Here is a 25,000-nt window from a genome sequence, read left to right as displayed (position 1 = left end):
TTTTTACAATAGATTCGGCTGATAGCTGTACTCTTCGTTCACCTGACATTAGTTGTTCGGCACAATCCCACATATCTTTCACCCCCGAACACTGCACGATCGCGTGCGAGACGGTTTCCCGTTCTCGCCCACACCTCGTACAGGTCGGGCTGACTTGGCAACCGTGCCTTGCAAGCTTGTCCCGAACAGGTAAGGCTCCTCGGTAGCACTGCCAAGCCAAAGACTTCTGGAAATTATCCAGTGTCTTCGGCCCGAATGTACGTTGGAACAGACTGGCCAGCTGATTATCGTCGAAACCTAGGGCTTCCTCTAGCGTATCATCGTTACCGGCCTCTACAAACCCTCTATAAAACACAGCGGTAGAACCACTGCCGCAGGCATTACCCGAGCGACGGAATAGTCGGAGTGCCTTGCGACACTCCGTATACCACGTACCCAACTTCGATCTGCGATTATACCAGTCCTCCCGGCCACCGAAATTGGTGAACCTGGGGAACATCTGTTTCGCCAGCGGAGACCACACCCGTTCACTACCCAGATGGAGCCACAGGTGCCTTAGCCTCAGCGCATTTCTGCGCATCATTAGCCACGGCATCCCTAGTCCACCCTGTAACGGTTTTTGACAGCAGACAGAGCGTCTCACAAGCGGTTTCGAGCCCTTCCACAAGAAGCGAAAGAGCTGTCTCTCCAACTTGATCAACCACGAATACCTCGCTCCAGTTCTTCTCTATTTGGAGGTCCGGACCGAACCAAACCCCGAGCAACTTAATCGGGCCCTCCGTCCAACGTCCCACGACGCTGTCTGGAGGCATCGACTTGCCTCTCCAGGTGCCGAGTTGCAAGCCGACCGACTTTTCACGATTAACTTTTGCTCCTGTCACCGTCTCGTAAACCTCTATGGCTTTGCCTACTTTACGTAGGTGGTCACTTCAGTCACGATGATAGTGATGTCATCCGCGTACGCCGAAACCGACATATCACGTCCTGGTTGCCTCGGGATGCCGCTCAGTCTTCGCAGCAGCGGCTCCAGGGCACTACATACAAAAGCGGAGGGAGAGCGGACATCCCTGGCGAACCGAGCGTTTGACCTTGAACGGCTTAGAAAGAAAGCCGTTCACCTGAACTACCGAGTCGGCGTTGTCATACATTTCGATGATCCACCTGAGGAAGCCAAGACCTAGGCCGAACTGAGCCAGAACGGACACCAGGTAGTGATGGTCGACGCTATCGAACGCTTTAGACTGGTCTAAATGGACCACTGCCCCTCCCTTGCCGGGATCGTTATTTATTCCCTCTATCGTGTATCTAATAAGATGGAGATTATCCTGAATGGCTCTGCCCGGTACGGCGCACGTTTGCGCTTTCCCAATCAGTCCATTCGCGACACGCGCCAATCTGTTCGATAACACTTTGGCCAAAATCTTCAACTCTGCGTTAAGCAGAGTGATGGGCCTGAAATTATCTATTACGTCCCCCTTGCTCTGGTCCTTCCTGACTAGCGTCACCACTCCCCGGCGCACAGATCTGGGGATAAACCCATTCTGCTGCCAGTTTGCGTAGACGCCCGTCAGTAAGTCCCCGAACAAGTCCGGCATACTTTTATAAAGCTCGTAGGGTAGACCATCCAGTCCCGGCGCCTTACCCGCACCGCAGTCCGCCATGGCCTCTATTACCTCCTCAGGTGTGATCGGCTCCTCACTACACTTCGCATCCTGCCCCGAGAGGCGCGGCAGCCCGTCGAGGAGGTCCGTAAGGTCCCTCCCCCTATCCGGTCCGCCGCTCCCCCCGAAAAGCTGGGCGAAGTGGTCCTGAAAAGCTTGACACATCTCCTCGGGCTCGTCTGTCAACCTACCTTGTTGGTTCGCCAGAGATCGAATTGTAGCATCGTTGCCACGTTGGGCTTCCACCACTCGGGCCCATCCTGCAGCCTTGATTCCTTCGCTCCCCATCGTACGTTGTCTAGCCCTGACAATGCAACCCATGTGTTTGGCTTCGAGGTGCTGGTTAAGAACCAGTCTCTTGACCTTCACCTGGTCTGCATTGCCAGTTCGCATTGCTTCCTCTAAGTCCTTAACTAGTGTAGTTACCTTTCTAGCCTCTCTAGCTACAAGATTAGTACTATATCTAACGGACTCATATTTTATGGCTCGCTTAAGGGCATACCACCATTTGTTGTTACAAATGGAGCCGGTCATGGCCCTCTGGATTATTAACCTAATCCTGTCCCTGTACTCCTTAATCGCCAAAAGGGACGTATTAAGTTTCCAGTAACCAGGACCTCTAGTTATCTTATCTACGTCTAGCCTACAGGTGACCATCTTGTGGTCACTGTAGCTGACTATATGGAGTTGTGGACTCTTAACTAGGTTCTTATCTACCTTCCTAATTAATATCCTGTCTATGTATGACTTTACCGATCCGTCGCTATTTGACCACGTCCACAGTGGAGCGCCCGGATGTTCCAGTCTATATGGATCTACCAGCTCAAAACGTCTTAGTAGATCCAGGAAGCAAGTATTTCCTTTTCTGTCTGTTCGCGAGCCTTCACAGTCTACCCGCACATCGCAGATTGTGTTGAAGTCCCCTAACATTACTACTGGGCACGATGTACTCAGAAACTTCTCCAGGTTCCGATAATAATCACTTTTCCCCTTACCGGGGGAGCGTAAACCGCAACCAGCCTGATTGTCTTACGGCTACTGAACGTCAACTCAATGACGACCAGCCTACCTTCCGGATCCGTAAAAATCAACTTTTTCTCAGAAACCCGGTTCTTTTTACACAGGACCAACACCCCGCTTCCGCCGACCGACGGGTTCGGAGAGATGACACTCTCGTAACCGTCGAACAGCGGGAGCAGATCTCTTGGCCCCTTTAACCGGGTTTCTGTGGCAACGACAACATCTAAATCCCGTGACCTGATGTCATTTAGGAAGCGCCCTTGCTTCCAGCTCTGCATCAGGCCACGCACATTCAAACACCCTACACGAATATGAGACATTACTTACCTTTATTCCGTTTTTCCTTTGGTGGTCGTGGCGGGAAGTCCGCATTAATCAGTGACTCGTCCACTTCGAGTCGCGGACCCTTTATGTCCCCTGCGAACTGTGCATTTAACATGTTAAAGTTCCGTAAGTCCAATTTATAAATTTCTACATTTTTTTGTAGATTTCTGTGGGTTTTCACCCTTTCTGCGCTTGGGATATTTCCCATTCCACTTTTAAGTCGGTCATTATTTTTGTCTATTGCCGCATATACTATTTGGGCTTCTGTAAATCTGCTTTTTTGTGGGCTTTGTGGGGGTGATGGGGAGGACCCCGGGGAGTATGATGGGGAGGAACACGAGGAGGGGGTTGAAATGGAGGGGTAATGCTCGGCACTGAGGGGTGGGGGTGGATTGGGTGGGGGCTTCTCTTTTTGTGGGGAACCGTGGTTGGGTGGGGATGGTTTTCCCCCCTGAGAGTTGGATTTCTTTTTGATTGTGCCAGGGTTGGTTGGGTTTGTGTCCGCATTCTTTCTCTTTGGCGTTTTCTTCCGCCTCACCGTTGTGAAGTCGTTCTCTTCTTCTTCTTCCGTTTTTTTCTCTGCTTCTTCTTCTGTCTTTTTTCTTTCTTCCTCTTTCTTGCTGGTGGGGCATTCCATACGGATGTGGCCTATCTCGCCACATCCGTAGCAACGTGGCTTTCGCCCCTCCACCACCACCCGCAAGTTAATTTCTTCCCCGAATTGTATTCCTTCTGGAACTTCCTCCATTGCCTCCGGGGTCGCTTGCACCACCACGTGCAATGCTTGTCCTCTCCAGTTTTCCTTTATCACTCTTCTGATGTTTATCACTGTTATTTTCTCTTCCAGCCCCATTAACAGTGCTGGAAGCAACCACCTCACGTCGACCTGTGGCGGCACGTCCTCCACTCTGATTTTTGTGGTTCTCCTCCCTAAATACGAGGGTAATAATATTATTTCCTCCGTCTTTATTGGTGTTAGGGAGTGTTTTTTGGCCGTTTCTTCATTTCTGAAGTGCACCTCTATTGTTGCAAACTTTCTCCCCCACGTAACGTAGTCCATATCACTCCACACTGGTTTAAGGCATTTCTCAGCTTGGTCTTTGGTTATCCTTTCAATTTTCTTCTCTTTTATTACATAGGATTTATAAATTATCGTCCTTTTCTCGGTTTCCTCTTTAATTGTTTGTGGGAGGGCAGCTATCGCGTTATTTCCCTCTTTTTTAAACATTTTTTTAAACTTTTCATACTCCACCTCCTCCATCTTTATTTCCTCTGTCTTCCTACCAGCAGCGGCAGCGAAGTTAAACATCTTGGTTTTTTCACTTGGTTTGGAACCGTCACACACATTTGCTGATTTCTCAGCTTCGTTGGAAGTCAACCCTTCCGTGACTTTAGCCGTTTTCACAGCTTTTTTAACCGGCGAACCTTCATTCACTTTTGCTGTTTTCACAGCTTCATTGGAAGTCACACCTTCCGCAATTTTAGCTTCTTCAGCAATTTTCACATTTTTTCGTGTAGGCAAACCTACTACGTCATCATATTTTGACATTTTTGAACAAGTATTTTTGTTCATTTCTCCGTGGAATGTGTGTGTGTTTCAATGTACAGCAGTTCCCCTCCGTGAGGAGGGGAAAACAAAGTTTTCCTGGTTCAAAACCAGCAACAGTTCAAACAATTTTTTAACAAGACAATTTAAACAGGTTTTAACACAAATTCAACAACAATATTTCACTGACAACAAAACTCACGTGGTAAAAGTTCAATACTTAATTATCGGACAAACCATGCCAGACACCCAGTGCTAGCGAATCCAAAAATACGAATGAGATCTATTATTCTCCCTGTCCACCCACGTGAGTCATAGAGCATTACATTTCTACAGAGGTAAAAACTGCAGTTCAAATTCTTGGAGATTAAAACATTATATTGTCATCAAAAAAAGGGGTAGAATTAATTAATTGTTAATAAATTCGACCAAGCAGTATTCGGTATGTAAAGACCATTTACGGTATATTTGAAGTATTAATTTATAAAAATATGGTAAAGTAAAAAAATTCACTTTACCACACACCGAACTTTTCAGAAATAGCAGCAAAAATTTGGCTATTTCTTCAACTGCAAATAAAAGTCTCCAGACAATGATACTCAGAAAATAACTCACATAGGTATAAGGGAAAAAAACAATGAAAGATCACATCCATATACGATACCCGAGGACAGTCTGTTTCTGGATTTGTGGGTAAAACGCCACTTTTCCTTCATCAGCTCAGAGATTTCTTCTGATTTAGATTTGAAAATACTAAGAATCTGCTATTTCTGAAAAGGTCGGTGTGTGGTAAAGTGAATTTTTTTACTTTACCATATTTTTATAAATTAATACTTCAAATATACCGTAAATGGTCTTTACATACCGAATACTGCTTGGTCGAATTTATTAACAATTAATTAATTCTACCCCTTTTTTTGATGACAATATAACGCTTTAATCTCCAAGAATTTGAACTGCAGTTTTTACCTCTGTAGAAATGTAATGCTCTATATATATATATATATATATATATATAAAATTTAATAAACACAGTGTATATGTTTATGAGCTACTCATAGTTTCATGCAATGAAAACAACTTGGACAGCATTTTATAACACACCTGGTGCCTTCGCGCAATTCTCAGACATATGATTGCGTAAAAACATCAGACATGTTATAAAATACTGAGCTGTTTTCATTGCATGAAACTGTTAGTAGCTCATGTATTTATTAATTAATATTTATCTCTTACCAGATGGAGTACGTTTTTTTGTTGATCTGATCGTCACAGTACAGTATACCACACACACACACACACACACACACACACATACACACACATACACATACACATAATGATAAATCACGTGTGTAAGAACAAAGAATCGTAGCCCTGAATATCGCTGAAATAGAGAAATAGAGTAGGATATATGATAGAAACTTGGAACATTAAGTGACAATACTCTGGGTTTCCTGGCAAGCCACGAATACTATTTCACACAACGCTCGATGAACAATGACAGACGTTGACTACCGAGCAGAAATCGGAAAACTATATACCCGGTGCTTGCCGGAAAACTCCGAGTACTGTGAACGTTCGTTAAATGAAATTTCATGAAGAAACTTGGACTAGGATGTTATTATTGAAATATCAGTGATATATATATATATTATATATATATATATAATATATATATATATATATATATATGTAAATGTAATATGTGACAATTATTCGGTAGCCATGATAAAACTCCGAGTTTCGGATGCCGAGGTGGAAATCCACGCCGCCATCTCTTCAGTTATCCGATGGCCGAATAACTGAAGAGATGGCGGCGTGGATTTCCACCTCACCATCCGAAACTCAGAGTGTTATCATGGCTACCGAAAAATTATCACATATTACATTTCCAGATAAATTCCTCTATTTACATATCGAGGTCTCTTTCATTCGTTTGCTGTCTTACCATTTTTATCAATATATATATATATATATACAATAGTGTGGTTTTTGAGCCGTTTTGACTCATATTTCTAGCAATACTATCTTGTACCCTGATTATAAATTTCTATATATATATGTATATATATAAATTAGAAAAAAAACACCTTTTATCAATTCAATAATGAAAAATTAAATTATACCATTTAGAAAAATTACATATTATAGAAAGATTGAATATAAGATAAAACATATAACAATGATTAAGTAATGTGCAAAATAATATATATATATATATATAATATGTGTATGCATGTATGATTGTATATATGTACGTTTGTATTTATGTATGTGTTATTTATTTGTTGAGTAAAACAATTGCCTATTTTAAATTCTTACTCTACAGATTCCTTACTTTCCTTACCGGTGTAGACGCACAGTTCAATGCGATTCTGGAGCAATTTCAATTCTATATAAAGACATGTTTTAGCAGGATGATGGTAAAAGCGAACTGTGGGAAATTTCGTTTCGAGTTAGTTCTGTAGCAACATCTAGATAGTTAGATGGAGAAATATTTCAACGAATTCGACAACAGCAGCAATGGGAACAATAACAGAGGCAGTAACACCAACATATGAAGCACGAAAAAAAAAACTTATTCTTACCAAGAGTACATCGTCAAAGTCAAGCTCGCAGGCCAATTGAATGGCATTTAGCTCCTGTAAGTTGTAAATATGTGGATTGCATCCATACTTAAGTAAAATGTTGACACACGTAGGAAACCGATTCATAATGGCAACGTGAAGGGGCGTGCACCCCTTATTATCTTCGGCATCGATCTCTGCAGAAATTAGAAAGAAATTAATTACTTTTGAACATGCTCGTACATCGTTGTATCTCGCCAAACGTTTCTATAATTCATCGAATATTAGCATACACTTCATACACCACCAAACGTCCCAGTATTTTACCATTCATCACTGTGCACCACCATATCAACGTACACCATTATACAGTTCATACATCATGGCTATCACCGAACATTACGATACAACACCATAAATGACCATAAGTATATATTACCGTATATCATCAAACCATTTCCACAAGCATATTCCATCATATATAACTATATGTTATTGAACATCATCATGCATTACCATACATCGTCATACTTCATTGTACGCCTAGTTCAATCAATGTAAAGCACAAATGGCATGGGTGTGTGGAAAATAGCTTGCTTCCCAACCACACGAACGTACGTACATACGTACGCGCGCACAGACACAGACACACATGCAAGCACGCACACACATACACACACATTTCCGGTTCAATAAAAGAGAATGATAGAATAAGTACCAGTCGTTAAAAAATAAGCGCTGGGGTTGATTTGTTTGACTAAACCTTTTCAGGGCTGTAACCCAGCATGGCCCCAATTCAATGACCGAAACGAGTAAAAGATAATGCAGTACAGTGGTGGTTAATGATATATATACTTATTTAAGACAGCTATTGTTGGACAATCATCGACAGTGATTTATAGTTAAGCCTGTATACAGCATTTCACGACACCGTACATTATAATTCATCAACGTACCTCTCTGTTCATCACCATGAATCACCACGCATCACCATCCATTACATTACCTTTTTCTCCATCACCGTACACCACCGTATATCGTCGTGCATAATTGTATATCTCCATACATCAATTTACCTCATCGTTTCTCACTGTCCTTTACGATCCTCCAGCGTCGATCATTGCGAATACCTATACACATATGTATATCACTAATAGTCTTTACAACCCCCTTACATTACTGTACATCGTGGTATATCACCATATATATAGAACAGATTACACTATTCTACGTTACTATGCAGTTCCAAACGTCAAAAGATACTTCTGTATCGTTGTCCGTTACTATAATCATCGTATCTCACTATACATCAGTGTACATTACTGCACCTCATCATACAAAACCGTGTATTACGATAAATAATCAGGTATTTCCATGTATCACGATAAATCATTGTGCCTGTTATATAAAAATTATCATCATCATCATCATTATTGTATTAAAACTCACAGCTTATATTGCTGGGTATGATGGAAAGTGTCAGCTGTCCACAGCCATGCTTCAAGAACTCTGCGAAGAATTCTTGTAGTTCCAAGCCAGCAGACTAAGGCAATACTTATTTATTGGACATGCTTCAAGAACCCTGCGAAGAATTTTTGCACTTCCATGCAATACTGATTTTTGTAGGTGTTCTGCTTTCACACCTGCACGGATCTTTTTCAGCAATGCTGGTAGTTGAGTGCTGATACTACCAAGTTCACCAATTACTATTGGAATCACGTCTATCCTCTTCATTGACCACAACCTTCGTATTTCCCATTTTAAATCGTTGTAGTTGTTTATTTTTTCTTCTTTCACATTGATCCTGTTGTCACCGGGGCATGCTATATCGATTATCATGCATGTTCTTTCTTTTTTATTCACCGCAACAATGTCCGGTTACCTATGCCTGGTCACGTGATCGTACTGGATCCCACAGGATTCTGTAGTTCTCATTTTCGGTGACTCGTTCTAGGGTTTGTTCATACCACGTCATTGCTCTTTGTAGGCCGTGATTTCCACATTCTTGTCACATTGTCATGGCGTCGTTTGTATTCGCCTTGTGTCAATTTCGGGCAATCGCTAACGATGTGCCATCCGTTTCATTCTTCTCACCACACATTCTGCATTTGTCGCTTTCAGTAGTGTTGTTAACTCTGCACTTCATATAGTTGGTCATTAAATCTTGTTCCTGAACTGCGTATATGAGTGCTTCTGTCTCTATCCTCATCCATAGCCACCGTATCTCTCACTTGGCGTTCACATCCATATCTCTCTTGGCGTTCACATCTCGTGCAAACTGGCCATTATCATTCCCTCCTCCTCCTCCTCCTCCTCCTCCTCCTCATCATCATCATTATTATTATTAGAGTAAGAGAGCAGCGCCAACCATTAAAGTGACTCTGGGCTACAGATATACGAAGCCCAGTATATCCATTATGACTACCCGTCTGATAAGAGTACAACAGGCACATGCATCACAACCATATGTGCGCGACATGGTGATCTCGTATCAAGATGAGCAGCGCATGGCCCTGCAGGTGGTGCCCAGGTCGAGTAGCTCATCCCACTCAAAAGGTCCCTGAATAAGGGTTGCTTAAGGATGTTGAACAAAACACCCATCTTTCCAGAGGTGAATAATTCAAACCCCAAAGAATTCCTCTCAACATATGATTATGATATCCCCCACTACTTTTGCTCGTGATGAGAGATGCACATCTCGTCAGTCACAAAGGGACATGCTCAACTGGTCAAACAATTGACAAGCAAATCTATGGTAGAGAGCAGAATATTTACTGCTACTACTACTACTACTACTACTAAATATATATATATTATATATATATATATTATAGGTATAAGTGAGAATCGAGTATGTATGTAAAATATGTATGTATATATATATATATATATATATTATATATATATATATATATTATAGGTATAAGTGAGAATCGAGTATGTATGTAATATATGTATATATATATATATCTATATATATATATATATATACACACAAAGTGAGATAGGGGTTGTGAATGTAACCCACTATGTGATAACATTTATCCAATATACTGCCAGTAAAGTACACAGAAAGGCTAATACATAAATGCTAAGAATTGCAATGCAATTAATGCATTTATTGTATTATATGGGCGAAGGTAAAATGTTTTACCTCAAATTCATAATAGAAAATAAGAAAATGGAGGAATAGATTTCTATCAATCATCAACTACTAGATAATACAAATTCATATAATTTATTAACTAATTATTTAGGAACATCCAGATCAAACAGAATAATACAAATTAAAACAGATGGAAGGTTTTCCACCATCGTACTGTTTTATTCTGTATTATTCTGTTTGATCTGGATGTTCCTAAATAATTAGTTAATAAATTATATGAATTGGTATTATCTAGTAGTTGATGATTGATAGAAATCTATTCCTCCTTTTTCTTATTTTGTATATATATATATATATATATATATAATATATATATATATATATATATATATTATATGTATATGTGAGAAAAACATGACACTAACCTGCACCGTTTGCTAACGAAAACAACAGAATATCTTCGTGGCCTTTCTCTGCTGCCAGATGTAGGACTGTTTGACGCTTTGTATTGCGAGTGTGAAGGCGATCAGGATTTTTGTTAAAATATTTTTCAAATGACGTCAAGTCTCCTTTCGATGCCAACTAGAAAAAGATTATATAGAAAGATTGATAGATAGATAGATAGATAGATACATACATACATACATACATACATACATACATACATACATACATACATACATACATACATACATACATACATACATACATACATACATACGATGATGGCCGTCCACTCGTGACCGAGGAAGACCATTGCCGACCTTCAGGAACATTGTGCGCTCTAGGACTAACTTATATTTCGCATTAGCGGCTCCGTTGGTGGCTAATGAGCCCTGCTCTTGACAAGCATACACGACTGCAAACATTGCAGACCAGCTTTCCCCATTCACTATACGAGCCGTGCGCTTTCGCGCAGCTCGCTTAAGTTCTTCATGCTGGATACGTGCTCTCTCAAAAGTGTCGATCCCCTCCTTAACCTGCTTCCTCTATCTGTGGCGATGACAGCCATTGATCTCCTGCATATCAAAAGCCTTTAACGAGGACTTGACACAGTCCTTAAATCGTAGCCTTGGATTCTGCTGGAGTCTCCTTCCATTCACAAGTTCTCCATAGAGCATCTGCTTAGGAATCCTTCTATCCTCCATTCTAATAAGGTGTCCAGTCCAACGCAACCGGTGCTTGTGTACCATCGCCTCAATACTCAAGATATCAGCTGTCCTCAGGATCTGTGTGTCTGGAATTTTTGAGGTCCAGCCAACATTGAGAATGTGTCTGAGACATCTCTGATGAAAACGTTCAAGGACCCTTACCTGACGTTTGTACAGAGTCCATGTCTCACGTGAGTAGAGAAGCGATGTCAGTACACAAGCACGGTACACAGCAACTTTTGTTCTCCTTGCGATGCCATGTTGGGACCAGACACGAGACTGAAGAGACCGGAAGGAATTAGTTGCTATCTGCAACCTGAAAGATATTTCCTCATCCAGGGAGCAAGAACGGCTGAGTGTGCTGCCCAGGTAGACAAACTTGTCTACTACCTTCAGAATTGTTCCTTCAACCAAGATAGCTGGTTCTATATATGGATTTCCTGGTGCAGACTGGAACATTACAACAGTCTTGCCCAGGCTAATGCTGAGTCCAAATGCCCTGCAAGAAGCAGAAATGCAATTCATGAGTATTTGCATGTCATCCACTGTATGAGTGACTAAGTCACAGTCATCTGCATAAAGGAGGTCACGAATAATAGACTGGGAAACCTTTGAATTGGCAGCAAATCAGCGAAGATTAAAGAGGTGGCCAGAAGATCGATATATGACATATATTCCCAGAGAGCTAACCTTAGCAAAAGCATGAGTAAAAGCAGCAGCAAAGTACAAAGAAAAGAGAGTTGGGGCCTGCTTGACACCCTGCTTGACACCATTCTCTACAGGAATGGGTCCCGCCATGGCACCACCAACATTGACCCAAGCCTCCATCCCATCATGAAATGATTCAATTATAGATACAAAGTGATCCGGACATCCCAAGTTTGCCAAGTATTTTCCATAGAAGGGCCCTATTTACAGTATCAAAGGCCTTAGTTAAATCAATGAATACCTGGACAAGATCCATGTTCTGCTCATAGCACTTCTCCTGCATCTGTCTTGCTGTGAAAATCATATCCATTGTCCCTCTACCAGATCGGAAGCCACATTGAGATTCAGATAGGACATCATTTACGAGACACCCATTCAGACGGGTAAGAATAATATTTGCCAGAACCTTGCCAGCAGCTGATAGTAGAGCAATACCTCTGTAGTTACCACACATTGTTCTGGCTCTTTTTCCTTTATATAGAGGAAGAATAACTGCATCCTTCCAGTCCTTAGGGATTGCACCATTCCTCCAGACTGCACTAATAAGTTCATGAAGGGACTGTGTGATGCAATTACCACCAAATCGCAAGACCTCAGCACAAATTCCATCCTTTCCAGGTGCCCTACCAAGATTCAATTTACTTATTGATGTCATTACTTCACGTATTGATGGCGAGGAGTCTAAGGAGTCAATGTTAGGTCTTTGTTTCATAGTATCAATCACTATTTCATCCACAACTGACTCATGGTTTAGGAGTTCAGAGAAGTGTTCGATCCAGCGACCTGTGATTTCCATGTTTGCCAGTCTGTTCCAACCCTGGCATTAAAATCACCCAGTAGAATGACTTTTTCAGAATTGGGGATTTTTCTAAGTATGGCTCTCAGCTGGGTATAAAAGATTATTTTATCTTCATCACAGCTAGTCAAAGTAGGTACATAGGCACTTATTAGAGTAGCAAACCGCTTACCTTTCAAGTGCAACCGAAGGGTCATTATTCGTTCATTTATAGGAACAGGGAGCTCTTCCAACTTCTTCAGGATATCAGATCGGACTGCAAAACCAACACCAGCCTCTCTGCGCTTCTCCTTCTGCCTTCATTTCCCAAAAAGGTGTATCTGCCTCCTACTTCCTCAAGCTGACCATCACCTTCTATATGAGTCTCTGAGAGTGCAGCTATATCAATTTTATAACGGTTCAGCTCACGAGCAACAAGTGCAGTGCGTCTTTCAGGCCTGTAATCACTCCTGTTGTCCAACAGAGTACGCACATTCCAACATGAAATGTTTAAGTTCCGTCCAGATTTTATAGATAAACGACTCTTTGTTTTTCGAGCGCAGGATGGACATCCGTTAGTCGCGCTAAACTGACCAGATATGGAAAGACAGGCAATTTTTGGTTCACCTTTTCTAAAACCTCCCCGGTCTCCAGGTGAGCAGTGCCCTCTCCAAATGGAGCTGCTCAGACACCCATGCAGCAACCGAATCCTACCGCAGTCTTGGGCGACAAGGAGACGACTTTATATCTAGCATGGGCTGCCTACGTGCAGGTCGCTGACTACATGCTTCCAACCCGTCAGGTCTGCATGCTTCACCACCTTCCCATCGCCGCAGGACTTCCGAATTAAAAAAAAAGAAATACTAAAAGTGAAGAAAATATATACTAAAAATAAGATAGATACATATAGAATAAAAAAAAGAGGTCGGCAATGCCTGTGCAGAGTTTTAGGTCCAATAAGGCTTGCACAACACCTCACAGACCCTCTCCACTCTATTGACATTATCCAGAGACAAGCCGGAGCAAGATGTCTGGTGCCAATATGAGTCGCAGGTTCAGGGATGTGGGAGCGCCGTGATCTCTAGCACAAACCAAAGGTCCCCAAAATGTTCAATGCCATTCCCTGCATATCTGGTTTTATATCAGAGTGACCTTCTCCTAGAGACGTGCTTTAACAAAAGCTGAGGAGCGCCTCACTCCCAGTGGTCTTTCAGCACGCCGGACATCACCCCAGAATTTCTACGTACCCGTGCTACATACATACATACATACATACATACATACATACATACATACATACATACATACATACATACACATATTTACATACATATATGTATATGTATATATGTATACACTCACATTTTATACATACATACATATATATATATATATATATATATATATATATATATATATATATATATATATATATATATTCAAATATAAATACGACAATAGTTTTCAGGTGTTTTAACACCCGGCGCTCTAAGAGAGTCGTTTCATCCGTGTTAAATCGCAGCCGTCGGCGAACTAGCAAAGCACATGCATTGCGTGTGTTCGTGTGTCGATAATGTTCATATATATATATATATATATATATATATATATCGTAAAAGAAAGAGAGAGAGAGAGGGAGAGAGAGAAAGAGAGAGAGAGAGAGAGAGAGTGATCCAAGAGCCGAAAGTTTCGTGCATTGACACATATCAAACTTAAGTAATCATATATTCATGAAATTTGCTTTTCATACCCAGAAACTCTCGGCCTTTTTAGTAACTGTAACTACTGCCAACTGTTGTGATTGTTATCATTATTATTCGTTTGCCGCTACGTTCTGAGTTCAAATTCCGCCGAGGTTGACTTTGCCTTTCATCCTTTCGGGGTCGATTAAATGAGTATCAGTTACGCACTGGGGTCGATATAATCGACTTAATCCATTTGTCTGTCGTTGTTTGCCCTCTCTGTGTGTAGCCCCTTGTGGGCAGTAAAGAAGTAGGTATTTCGTCTGCCGCTACATTCTGAGTTTAAATTCCACCGAGTTTGCATTTTATCCTTTCGGTGTCAATACATTAAATACCAATGAAACACTGGAGTCGATGTAATCGACTAGTTTTCTCCCTCCAAAATTTCAAGGAAAAAAAATTATTATTGTATAAACTCGATAACAAAAAATATTAATAACATTTTCATAAAATAATTCACAATTGCATTGTTAAGTATCAGTTTCTTCGCTTTAAGTAGGTCATTTCATATCCTCAGGCAATACTTTTGTCTTTCCTGAACGGACTCTTACTCTATGGTTCTCAGTTAGTTTGTCTTTCTCCATTTTCTTGTTTTCTCGCCCATCTCACGTAGCAAAAAAAGTTCTACGCAGGAAAAATCCCTCTTTCTATTGCGTAGAAGTCATTTTAGTCGGTTACAACTAATTAGAAACTTGTTCATCAATTCTCGTACAGTTTTGATGAATTGTTAAAATAGTTTGCAACATCTCCGTGACCAGGATCTCTATTGCTGCCCAGGGCTCAGAAGTTCAACGAAATTTTTGACGATTCATAAAAAAATTAACGAAAGCAACGTAAAAGATGTTTTGCGTTTTTAAATGGCTACAATAACTCTTCCATGATGTAACTGTATCAGTTTCAACACACGATTTCAGATCAATTTTATTTGCCAGGCAAATACACACGCTTACACAAACACATACGCACAGATACACGCATGCAGAGGGAGAGGGATATATAGATAGATAGATAGATAGATAGATAGATAGATAGATAGATAGATAGATAGATAGATAGATAATAGATAGATAGATAGATAGATAGATAGATAGATAGATAGATAGAGAGAGATTTGTATACATTGAATGCAAATATATACTAAGAAAGTTTATAAATAAAATGCAAAAAATAATGATTATCTTTCTACAAAAAATAAAAAAAACAGGCCGAAGTGAATATTTAGAATGAAATTATCGCAGTAAGAAGCAACCCTTAAAGATAATCAGAGTACATCCACAGATCTCGGATTACATTGACTCTTGTAGTTCTGGTCCCTGTTCTACAGTCGCGTTTTGAGTAGACCCATTTAACTCATAGCCACTTTCCAGTAAATTTGCTGGTGGGCAGCATTTCCTTCTCTACCCTCACCCAAACCCTTTATGTAGTATTTGAGGAAGTCGTCGAAGGCTTCACTAGAGAGTAAAATCTGTCTTAGGTCCCCTTAGTTTTCTCCCTTCGACGCAAAGTCTTACATTTCATTAGGGATCGGAAATTGCTATTTAAATTGACAAAGGTGCTTAAGTGTACTTCAATACGAACAGACCAGTAGATAGCAGAACCGGGAGACCGTTATGTAAAATGCTTTATAGTATTTTGCTACCTGTCAGGATCTATTTGCATTTCATCTTTCAGGATCGATAAAAATAAAATGTCAGTCAAGTACCGAGGCTGATTTCCCTCACTAAGTCCCCGACTTTGTGTCTATTTAAGAAATTAAGACTGGTGAATTGGTAGACTCGTTAAAATATCAGTGTTTCTTCCGGCTCTTTACACTGAGATCAAATTCTATCGAGATGAAATTTGCCTTTCATACCCATCACCATAAGTCGATAAAATATGGTAGCATTCAGTACATTCATGCAATACAAAGATGTATGTATTATTTATCTATTTGGTTTGTTTGTTGTTTCTGGTGTTTTAGTGTTTCGTGTCTTTGATAAGTACATTATATGAGCTATCTGATATGAGCTCTTTTATTTGATTGCGTCGTGTCCTGTTACAGAACCGGATGTTGGTTGTGTAGAATATGAGTTGCGTGAGTTGTTGCTGATTATGTTGAGTATATTCTGTGTGGGTGGTGCTTATATTTCTGGTGCTCAAGTGTCTAAGGGCACTAGATTCACGATCATAAGGTCTTGGCTTCGATTTTGGACAGAGCGGCGTGTTGTGTCTTCGAGTAAGTCACTTCATTTCACGTTGCTCCAGTCTACTCAACTGAAATGAATATCAACCGAGTGCTGTCCTCTTTTTCTTCAGTTGCCACATCCTAGATGTTTCTCTGGGTCAAAGGCAAGAGAACCGAGAATGTGTCTTTGTCTGCTTCTTATGCAAACGCGAGCAGACGTAAACAATTAACGAAGACATGGTACATGCTGCCAGAGCATACACGCTTGCAAATGAGTGACAGTTGTGTGTCTTTTTTCTTTCGGTTTCGTTTGGTTTTGTAGAGTACTTGTTAAGTGACATGTGTTATTCTATTGGATGGCGATTGTGTAGAATAAGAGTTGTGAGTCTTATGTGGAAAGTGTATTAGTGCAATTGAAGTAGTGAATTGAAAATGATTTCAGTAACATGCAAATTGTGCTGTTTGTGCTGTGTTATAAGAGTGGATGTAGCATTTATGTTGTTGAAGTTCTTTATCATAGGGATGCTGAGAGAAGAGATAATATACTGGTTGTGATATAGTATGGTGTACTAGGTGATGATAAAGCCGAGGAAAAGGACATTGCATTACCTGGAAAAAATCCAGAATATAAAATATATAATGAAACAAAATCTTGAAGATAAGAAGTAAAATAAAGCTCAAGATGAACAACATCTGGGAAGGCTGAATAATACTGAGACGAATGTGAAAGAAGGTCTGATAATAGCAACCAGTGAAATAAGTGCTTATCACAAAGTTCTATTAAAAATATAACCAACTAGAAAGCTAATTAATGCAGAATACGTTTTGAAACTAAGAAACAATCTCAGGCTAAATGAGGTTAAGTCAGAGAGAAATCACTGTTACAGTTAGGGCTAGCTCCAAGATATTGAGATATTCTGTATCCTAAGCTAGCCTAACAGCGTGTATCTCCTTCACCAATTCTTTTTCTACAACCAGCACGTTCATAAAACCAGCTGGAAAATCAAGCTGGAAAATTATAATTAACTTATGAATAAGAGATATATAGTTTTATGATCATATATATCATTGAGTAAATCTGTTATCTTGCAAACTTTTTAAGTGTTCCATGCCAAAGAATATAATAGGTCCTAAAAGCTATTCGTTCCTTTCTTCTTCTCCACCCCAGCTCGTCCCCACTTCTTCATTCTCTTCTTTTCCAGGAGTAAACTCGCTTACTCTCTTTGTCACTAAGTTTTCTTGTTTTTAGTTGGATTAAGAAACTTCAAGATGTTAGGCAATAACTTCAGATTCCTGCGCTTTAGTGGTCGCTTACTTTGCCAAGAGCGTATCGCTGACTCTGGTCATGGCGGAGTGGATAATATTTAATAACTAAAACAGTAAATGTTAGAGACACAATAAACTGTCTTTGAAAAGGATCAAATCATAATATTCTTTACTACTCGAGGCACAAGGCCCGAAATTTTGGGGGAGGGGGCCAGTCGATTAGATCGACTCCAGTACGCAACTGGTACTTAATTTATCGACCTCGAAAGGAAGAAAGGCAAAGTCGACCTCGGCGGAATTTGAATTCAGAACGTAAAGACTGACGAAATACCGCTAAGCATTTCGCCCGGTGGGCTAACGTTTCTGCCAGCTCGCCGCCGTAATCAAGTCATAATACTGAAATATATACAAGTCGTCGAAAGGAGTCTCGACGTAGTTGCTCGAGCTGCTAGTAATAACCAAAATATCTCCTTCAACTTATTTCCTACCGACAGGAAGGATACACCAGATAATGTCGTCCTAGATACTCAATTTCCGAGACAAGAACGAGAAGGTCATTGTTGGGATGCCTTGGGGCGTAGGTCTGCCCTGCAGGAATCACCCGGGGGTTAAAATCTGTGCAATGTGCTTCACTAGCTGTAAGAGGAATCAATTTAAACAGCTGAAATAATAATATCAAAGACATACTTGGGAGGATAAACTTTATTGATATGTAATCAATACTTTTTGACCAGAACATTACTTGGGAGGGAATTGAGAACCTATCAAAGAATGAGATTTTGGAAAGCGAAGTAAACAGTTATGTTGGAGACGGATGCTGAAATTGTTCCCATAATAGGGAAACTATAAATATATGAGATTCTAGAAACAGATGGGAAAATATAAGCTGGAGACAAATGCTGAGTTTGTTCTCTTTATAGTTCGAACATTAAGGGTTGCTAAAGATAATACAGAAAAATGAAGAGAAAACATATATTCCGAGATTTATTCATCGAGACACATTCAATAGAATAAAATTACGAGGATCTTTTCATAAACTAATTGCCTCAGGCAAATTTAACCACAAGCAAAAGTATTTGAGGCACATGAATTTGACATTGGTGTTGTAGGAGAGAAAAAAAGGATAAACGCATTAAAAAGAGGAAGAATAATGACAATCGTAACATCAACAACATAAATAATATTAGGAATATTGATAAGGATAATAATAATGGTAATATTGATAGGAGTGGCTGTGTGGTAAGTAGCTTACTTACCAACCACATAGTTCCGGGTTCCGTCACACTACGTGGCACCTTATGCCTGTAGCCTCGAGCCGACCAAAGCTTTGTGAGTGGATTTGGTAGACGGAAGCTGAAAGAAGCCCATGTGTGTGCGTGTGTATGCTTGTGTGTCTGCGTGTGTCCCCTCCCCCCACCGTCGCATGACAACAGATGCTGGTGTGTTTACCTTCCCGTAACTAAGCTATTCGGCAAAATAGACCTATAGAATAAGTACTAGGCTTACAAGGAAGAAGTCCTGGGGTTAGATTTGTTCGGCTAAAGGCGGTACTGCAGCATGGCTGCAGTCAAATGACTGAAACAAGTAAAAGAGTAGCAATAATGATAATAAATTCGACATGCCAATGTTTATCTACTGAGTGCTTACCTTTAGACACGAAACATCTAATTCATCCATGAGAAAATAGGAAATCCAGAGAGAAATTGGAGAAACGTCTTACATAACAAGTTGAGTCGTTCTAATTGAGCGATTCCGACCTCTATCTATGCACTATGTATGTATGTCGAACAATGATGATGAATGATGTATGTATGTATGTATTTATGTATGTATGTATGTATGTATGTATGTATTTTAGCATGCATTTATGTGTGCGTGTGTGTGTGTTTGAGGGTGTGTTTGAAGGTGTGTATTTGTTTCTTCTGCATGTTGACTTTGCCTTACGTGTCCAGGGTAACACTGGGGGAGAGGAAATCAAATATTTACGTTGAATGATACATTTTTTGTGCGCGCGCATATATAAATATATATGAGCTTCGATGGACCTATTTTATGGTGTTGTTGCCATTGATGTTGTTGTTGTTGTTTGGCATCGATCAGTACCGATCCAGTTGGCTCATTTTGTTAATGCCTGCTTGTGCATCCATTACAAAAACAAAACAAAAAACTCATACACATAGAGATTATGCAATTATGAGCTTCCTGATAGTCAGAGAGAAAAATACAACATTTTTCAATAGAAAGCAATAATTTATACAGTTTATACTAAATAAAGCAATCTTGAGGTTGATCTTAGCATTGTATAATTATATTGTTGTTGATTTTGTTGGATGTTGTTATTAGTATTACTATTACTGTTGTGGCTGTTATCATCATCATCATCATCATAATAATAATAATAATATAATAATAATAATAATAATAATAATAATAATAATATTATTATTATTATTATTATTATTATTATTAAAGGTGGTGAGCTGGCAGAATCGTTAGCGCGCTAGACGAAATGTTTAGCGACATTTCGCCCGTCGCTACGTTCTGATTTCAAATTTCGCCGAAGTCGTCTTTGCCTGTCATCCTTTTGGAGTCGATAAAATAAATACTAGTTGAACACTGGAGTCGATGTAATCGGCTGATCCCCTACTCCCAAATTGCTGTCCTTATGGCAAAATTTGAAACGATTATTATTATTATTATTATTATTATTATTATTGAGTGAGAGAGCAGTGAAAGCCATCGCAGTGACACTAGAGTAAAATATACGAAGCCCAGTATACCCATCATGACTACCCGTCTGATAAGGATACACTAGGCACATGTATCACAAACATGTGCGCGACATGGTGATCTCATATCAAGATAAACAGCGCATGACCTTGCAGGTGGGGCCCAGTTAGAAATTTCTTCTGGTCGAGTAACCCATCCCGCTCAAAAGGTCCCTGAATAAGGGTCATTGAATGATGTTTCCAGGGGTGAATTATTCAAACCCCAAAGAATCCCTCTCAACACATGGCTATGATGCTCCCCCACTACTTCTGCTCGTGATCAGAGATACACATATCGTCGGCCACTAAGGGACATGCTCAACTGGTTAAGGTCAAACAACTGACAAGCAAATCTGTGGTATTGAGCAGAATATTTGCTGTAGCCCATCTTTTATACTAACACAAAACGATGTACATGATAACACACTTCCAATCAGTTAAGATCAGAAGCCATGAGAGCCATTGCCTGGTACTGCATGAGGGCATTTATTATTATTATTATTATTATTATTATTATTATTATTATTATTATTATTATTATTATTATTATTATTTCAGCTGTTGATGCATTGCTCCGCATGTCTTTTAATTGGGCATTTCCTAGATAATCATTGTCCACCCAATAAATGTATTTTCAGACGTTCAGAATTCGTAGTAAAACAATATATTTAACAACAAATGTATTTGCTAAGATTGTGTGTGTGTGTGTGGTGTGTGTGTGTGTGTGTGTGTGTGTGTGTGTGTGTGTGTGTGTACGTGAGTGTATAAACACACACAAACACTCACACACACACACACACACACACACACACACACACACACCACACTCACACACACGCACACATGTATATCTGTATATATAGGGAAAATGCTTTGCTGTATTTGTACTGTTCTAAGTTCATATACCACTTTGCTTTTCATCCCTCCGTAGTCGATAAAAAACTAACATTGAAGTATTGGAGCGAAGGCACAGTTCAGTCCTTGTTGCGGTGTGTTAGTTTGTGTGCCTCAATAATCCCGAGAGATATGCCAGCGGATTTCAAGTTCCAGGTAGTGTCGCCCATAAAGGGACAGATTAGAGGGTAAAGGCCAGACTAATACAGACATCCAATCCCAGAGTTTAAAATGGGTTTGTGTACGGAAAACAGCCCTGCCTAGGAAAAAGCAGTTACAAAAGAATCGATAACAATTCAAAATCATCAAAACCTGGGAAGTGAAGTAGAAAAATCAGCCCAGAGTCTAGAACAGTGGAGAAAAGTCGTTGATGGCCTTATGTTCCACAAGAAGCGAAGGGCTTAAGTAACAAGTACTGTTGTCAATGGTATCGACTAATCTATTCCCCCCCAAAATGGCTAACCCTGTGCTTGAATCAAAAACCGTTATTAAATGCATTATAAAGACTTAGGCTAGTTGTTGGTTGGTACAACGGGAATTATCCCTAAAAAGGATGTTTACTCTCTTTGATGCTTATCAGAAAATATATCGTACAAAGACAGTAGTATTGTAACGCTTATATCAGTTTATTCATCTATCAATAATAACAAACAAACTTTTAAAGTTGTTAAGCTTCTCACACAAAACTATAGACTAATGCATTTTGTATGATGTAACTTAATAATTTCAAGTGTACACAACCATTAGTTGTTATTTGTTAGATGAATTTGATGTTTGATGATGTTATTTGACGAATTTGAAAAAAAACTGCCGACCAAATGCTGCAGTGATTTGCCGATTGTATACCATATTTAACAGCAAATAATGCTATCCTTCGTAAATATCTTTGACACGTATTTGTTTGTTCAGAGTTATTAATATCGCATATTAAATACCAAATAAGCTACTTGAGCTGACGTCACCGACCTTTATTCAGACGAACAACATGGAGATTACTACTAACAACTCAGTGGGACTGTGTAATCAACAGGGTAAACTCCCGTTTTAGGGAGAAGCTCAGAGGTCAAGGTCACACCTCTCCTCTCTAACTTTGAACGTTGTTGAAAGAGCTTCACTATACTCTAATGGATTGCATAACTCCAGCTCTGAAAGCATCCCGTAGTATCCTTCAGCATAAAATCTACCGTGATTTCCAACTACTACCACTGATGAATATTTCTTCTGGAAACTTTTGCGACTGACGGAACCAGAAAACAAATCAGTGGACGACTGTACTACAAAGGAACAGTGCAGAGTAGACTACCTTGCCAACGGAAGTAAAGCTTAGCCGGACTTCTTCCTTCTTATTTTAATTCTATTCTGTCTCATATCAGTGGCCTGCGTCGACTTTCACCTCAGGATCTTCCTCAGTCACTGGACATTATACTTACTAATGGCCACCAACAAACTGTTGTTTCCCAAGTGCAATTTCTTTTATATTTTTATATAAAATAGAAATATTTTAATAGTTCTGCATAAGATAGAGAACCTTTAGGAGCTTGACACAACTATTTTGTAATAATTATCATAATTATTCATTAGATTTATAAAGAATAAATAATTACATCACCTTTATTTAATACGAAAGTAAATTAGTTTAGACAATCAACCCTCGTTGTAATTTGTAGGCTAGGGTAGCTAATGTGGTTTAGACTTTACCCGAAAATCAATGGCAAAACGTATTTCTAGAGCACAAGCGTGCGCCCTCAAATTCTTGAAATTCAACGAACGTTTAACCGCTGAATGGGTTATCATTTTGTGGTTAAGAAGTTCATTTCGCAATTATGTGGGTTAGGGTTCAATTCCCCTGCGTGACTCATTGAACAAGTTTCTAGTACGATATTGTTAACCGACCCAAGTCACATAAAGGAAATTTGGTAGATGGAAAATGTATGAAACCTCACTGAAGGGAGCATTTATGCTTGTGGGTGATAGATCTAATCACTAACCCGGTTTAACACCAATACCTGGTTCTTAGATACTTTTAGCAAATTTCCATTATGTTGCAAACATCAAAGCTGGGTTTCCGCGTTTACATTAACTGCTTCCTTTTCTATCATTCTCAGAGATTCTGGAAGTGTTACAGGTGCTATCATTTCATACCAGACTGCGCTATAAAGCTAAATGAAAATCCCACAATTTGGACCGGCGTGGAAAGACTTATGTGGCCCGAGACAGGAAGTTCGCCTCTATTGTGGTGAGATTTGAAACCGCAGAAGGAGCAAGAGAGCACTCGGTTCCGACTTTGAAAACGAACAAGGTGGTACTTCTATCATCATATCTGGGACGTAGAACGTCTCGGATAAAATTGAAAAAGTACCACCAAAGATAGACGCCACCTGAGTGGTGGCGGGCCTATGTTATTTGAGAGAAGAAAAAATACCCATACTACAAATAACCCGTTCTGCACCCCAAAATTGGTTGGGACAGACTAATGAGATTCTGATACAGGTGACACCTGAATATCTGGAAAAGATACCAGACAGCATGTTGGCTAGAGAGGACATCGATTTTAAAAATAAAGTCGAGGGGAGGAAACCACGCTGTTTAAGTGTAGGCAGAAGAGCCACTTGCGAGTAGAATGTGGCTCTCCCAACACAGAACCCCCACCTCTCCATAAAACGAGGAAGAAGGTAAAAAAAGAAGAAAGAGAGGAAACCAGAACAGAAACCAGCGGAGAAGACTACAGTATCAGAGAATACAGAGAAAATTCCCCACCTACTGACGATATGGAGGTCGTCGATCAGGAGGGGGAATTTCAGGTTATCTCCCGGAAACAGGCAAAGAAAAACATTGTGTCCCCAACTCCCTCAAACCCCACCCCTTTACTCACACGACCCTCAGGGACAGAACGGTACTGATAAATTATGACGTAAAAGACAGCTCTAGACTTTGCTGGAAATCAGTTAACCAACCTGTTCGAAAGAACCTTCAGGCCGGGGTATCTGGATAATTACCAGAAATGCCTGGCCTAGTTGTGTTACCGACTGGCCTTACCTGTTCGAGAGAGGCTATCAAGGCACGGGCGTGCCATCCCACTGACCTAATCGACTACACCTCCCAAAAAATTTCGGACTTTGTGCCTAGAGTAGAAAAGTATATGAAGGTTTGGTCTTTAAGCACAAAAATTCATATTCATGAATGATTTTAAAGATTTCTTAAGCGGGTGACTTCACGTTCGGCTGAGAGTAAAATTGAGGTTACCCACCTTTGGCTTAAGTAGAAGCTTGCGAAGTTCAAACACACCTCTTACAATAGATTGTCTT

The 25,000-nt window shown here is 40.0% G+C and overlaps 1 protein-coding gene across 2 annotated transcripts in view; it reads right to left on the bottom strand.

Annotated features, from left to right (window-relative positions):
* The window catches only part of LOC115216486 (transient receptor potential cation channel subfamily A member 1-like), a 143,069-nt gene that overhangs the window by 60,220 nt on the left and 57,849 nt on the right, over positions 1-25,000 (bottom strand). Inside the window, exons 1-3 of one of the 2 annotated variants that reach the window (XM_036506706.1) lie at positions 19,681-19,835; positions 10,653-10,809; positions 7,143-7,318 (exon numbers count right to left, since the gene is read on the bottom strand). In XM_036506706.1, the coding sequence (XP_036362599.1) occupies positions 7,143-7,318; positions 10,653-10,809; positions 19,681-19,710 (363 nt within the window). In that variant the 5' untranslated portion in view covers positions 19,711-19,835. Of the gene's footprint in view, positions 1-7,142; positions 7,319-10,652; positions 10,810-19,680; positions 19,836-25,000 lie in introns of those variants that run through there. The other variant, XM_036506704.1, reaches the window with a different exon arrangement.

Source organism: Octopus sinensis, linkage group LG10, assembly GCF_006345805.1.
Source record: "Octopus sinensis linkage group LG10, ASM634580v1, whole genome shotgun sequence".
Lineage (NCBI taxonomy): Eukaryota > Metazoa > Mollusca > Cephalopoda > Octopoda > Octopodidae > Octopus > Octopus sinensis.
The sequence above is the reverse complement of the archived record's forward strand: the minus strand, read 5'-3'. Positions and strand labels throughout refer to the sequence as shown.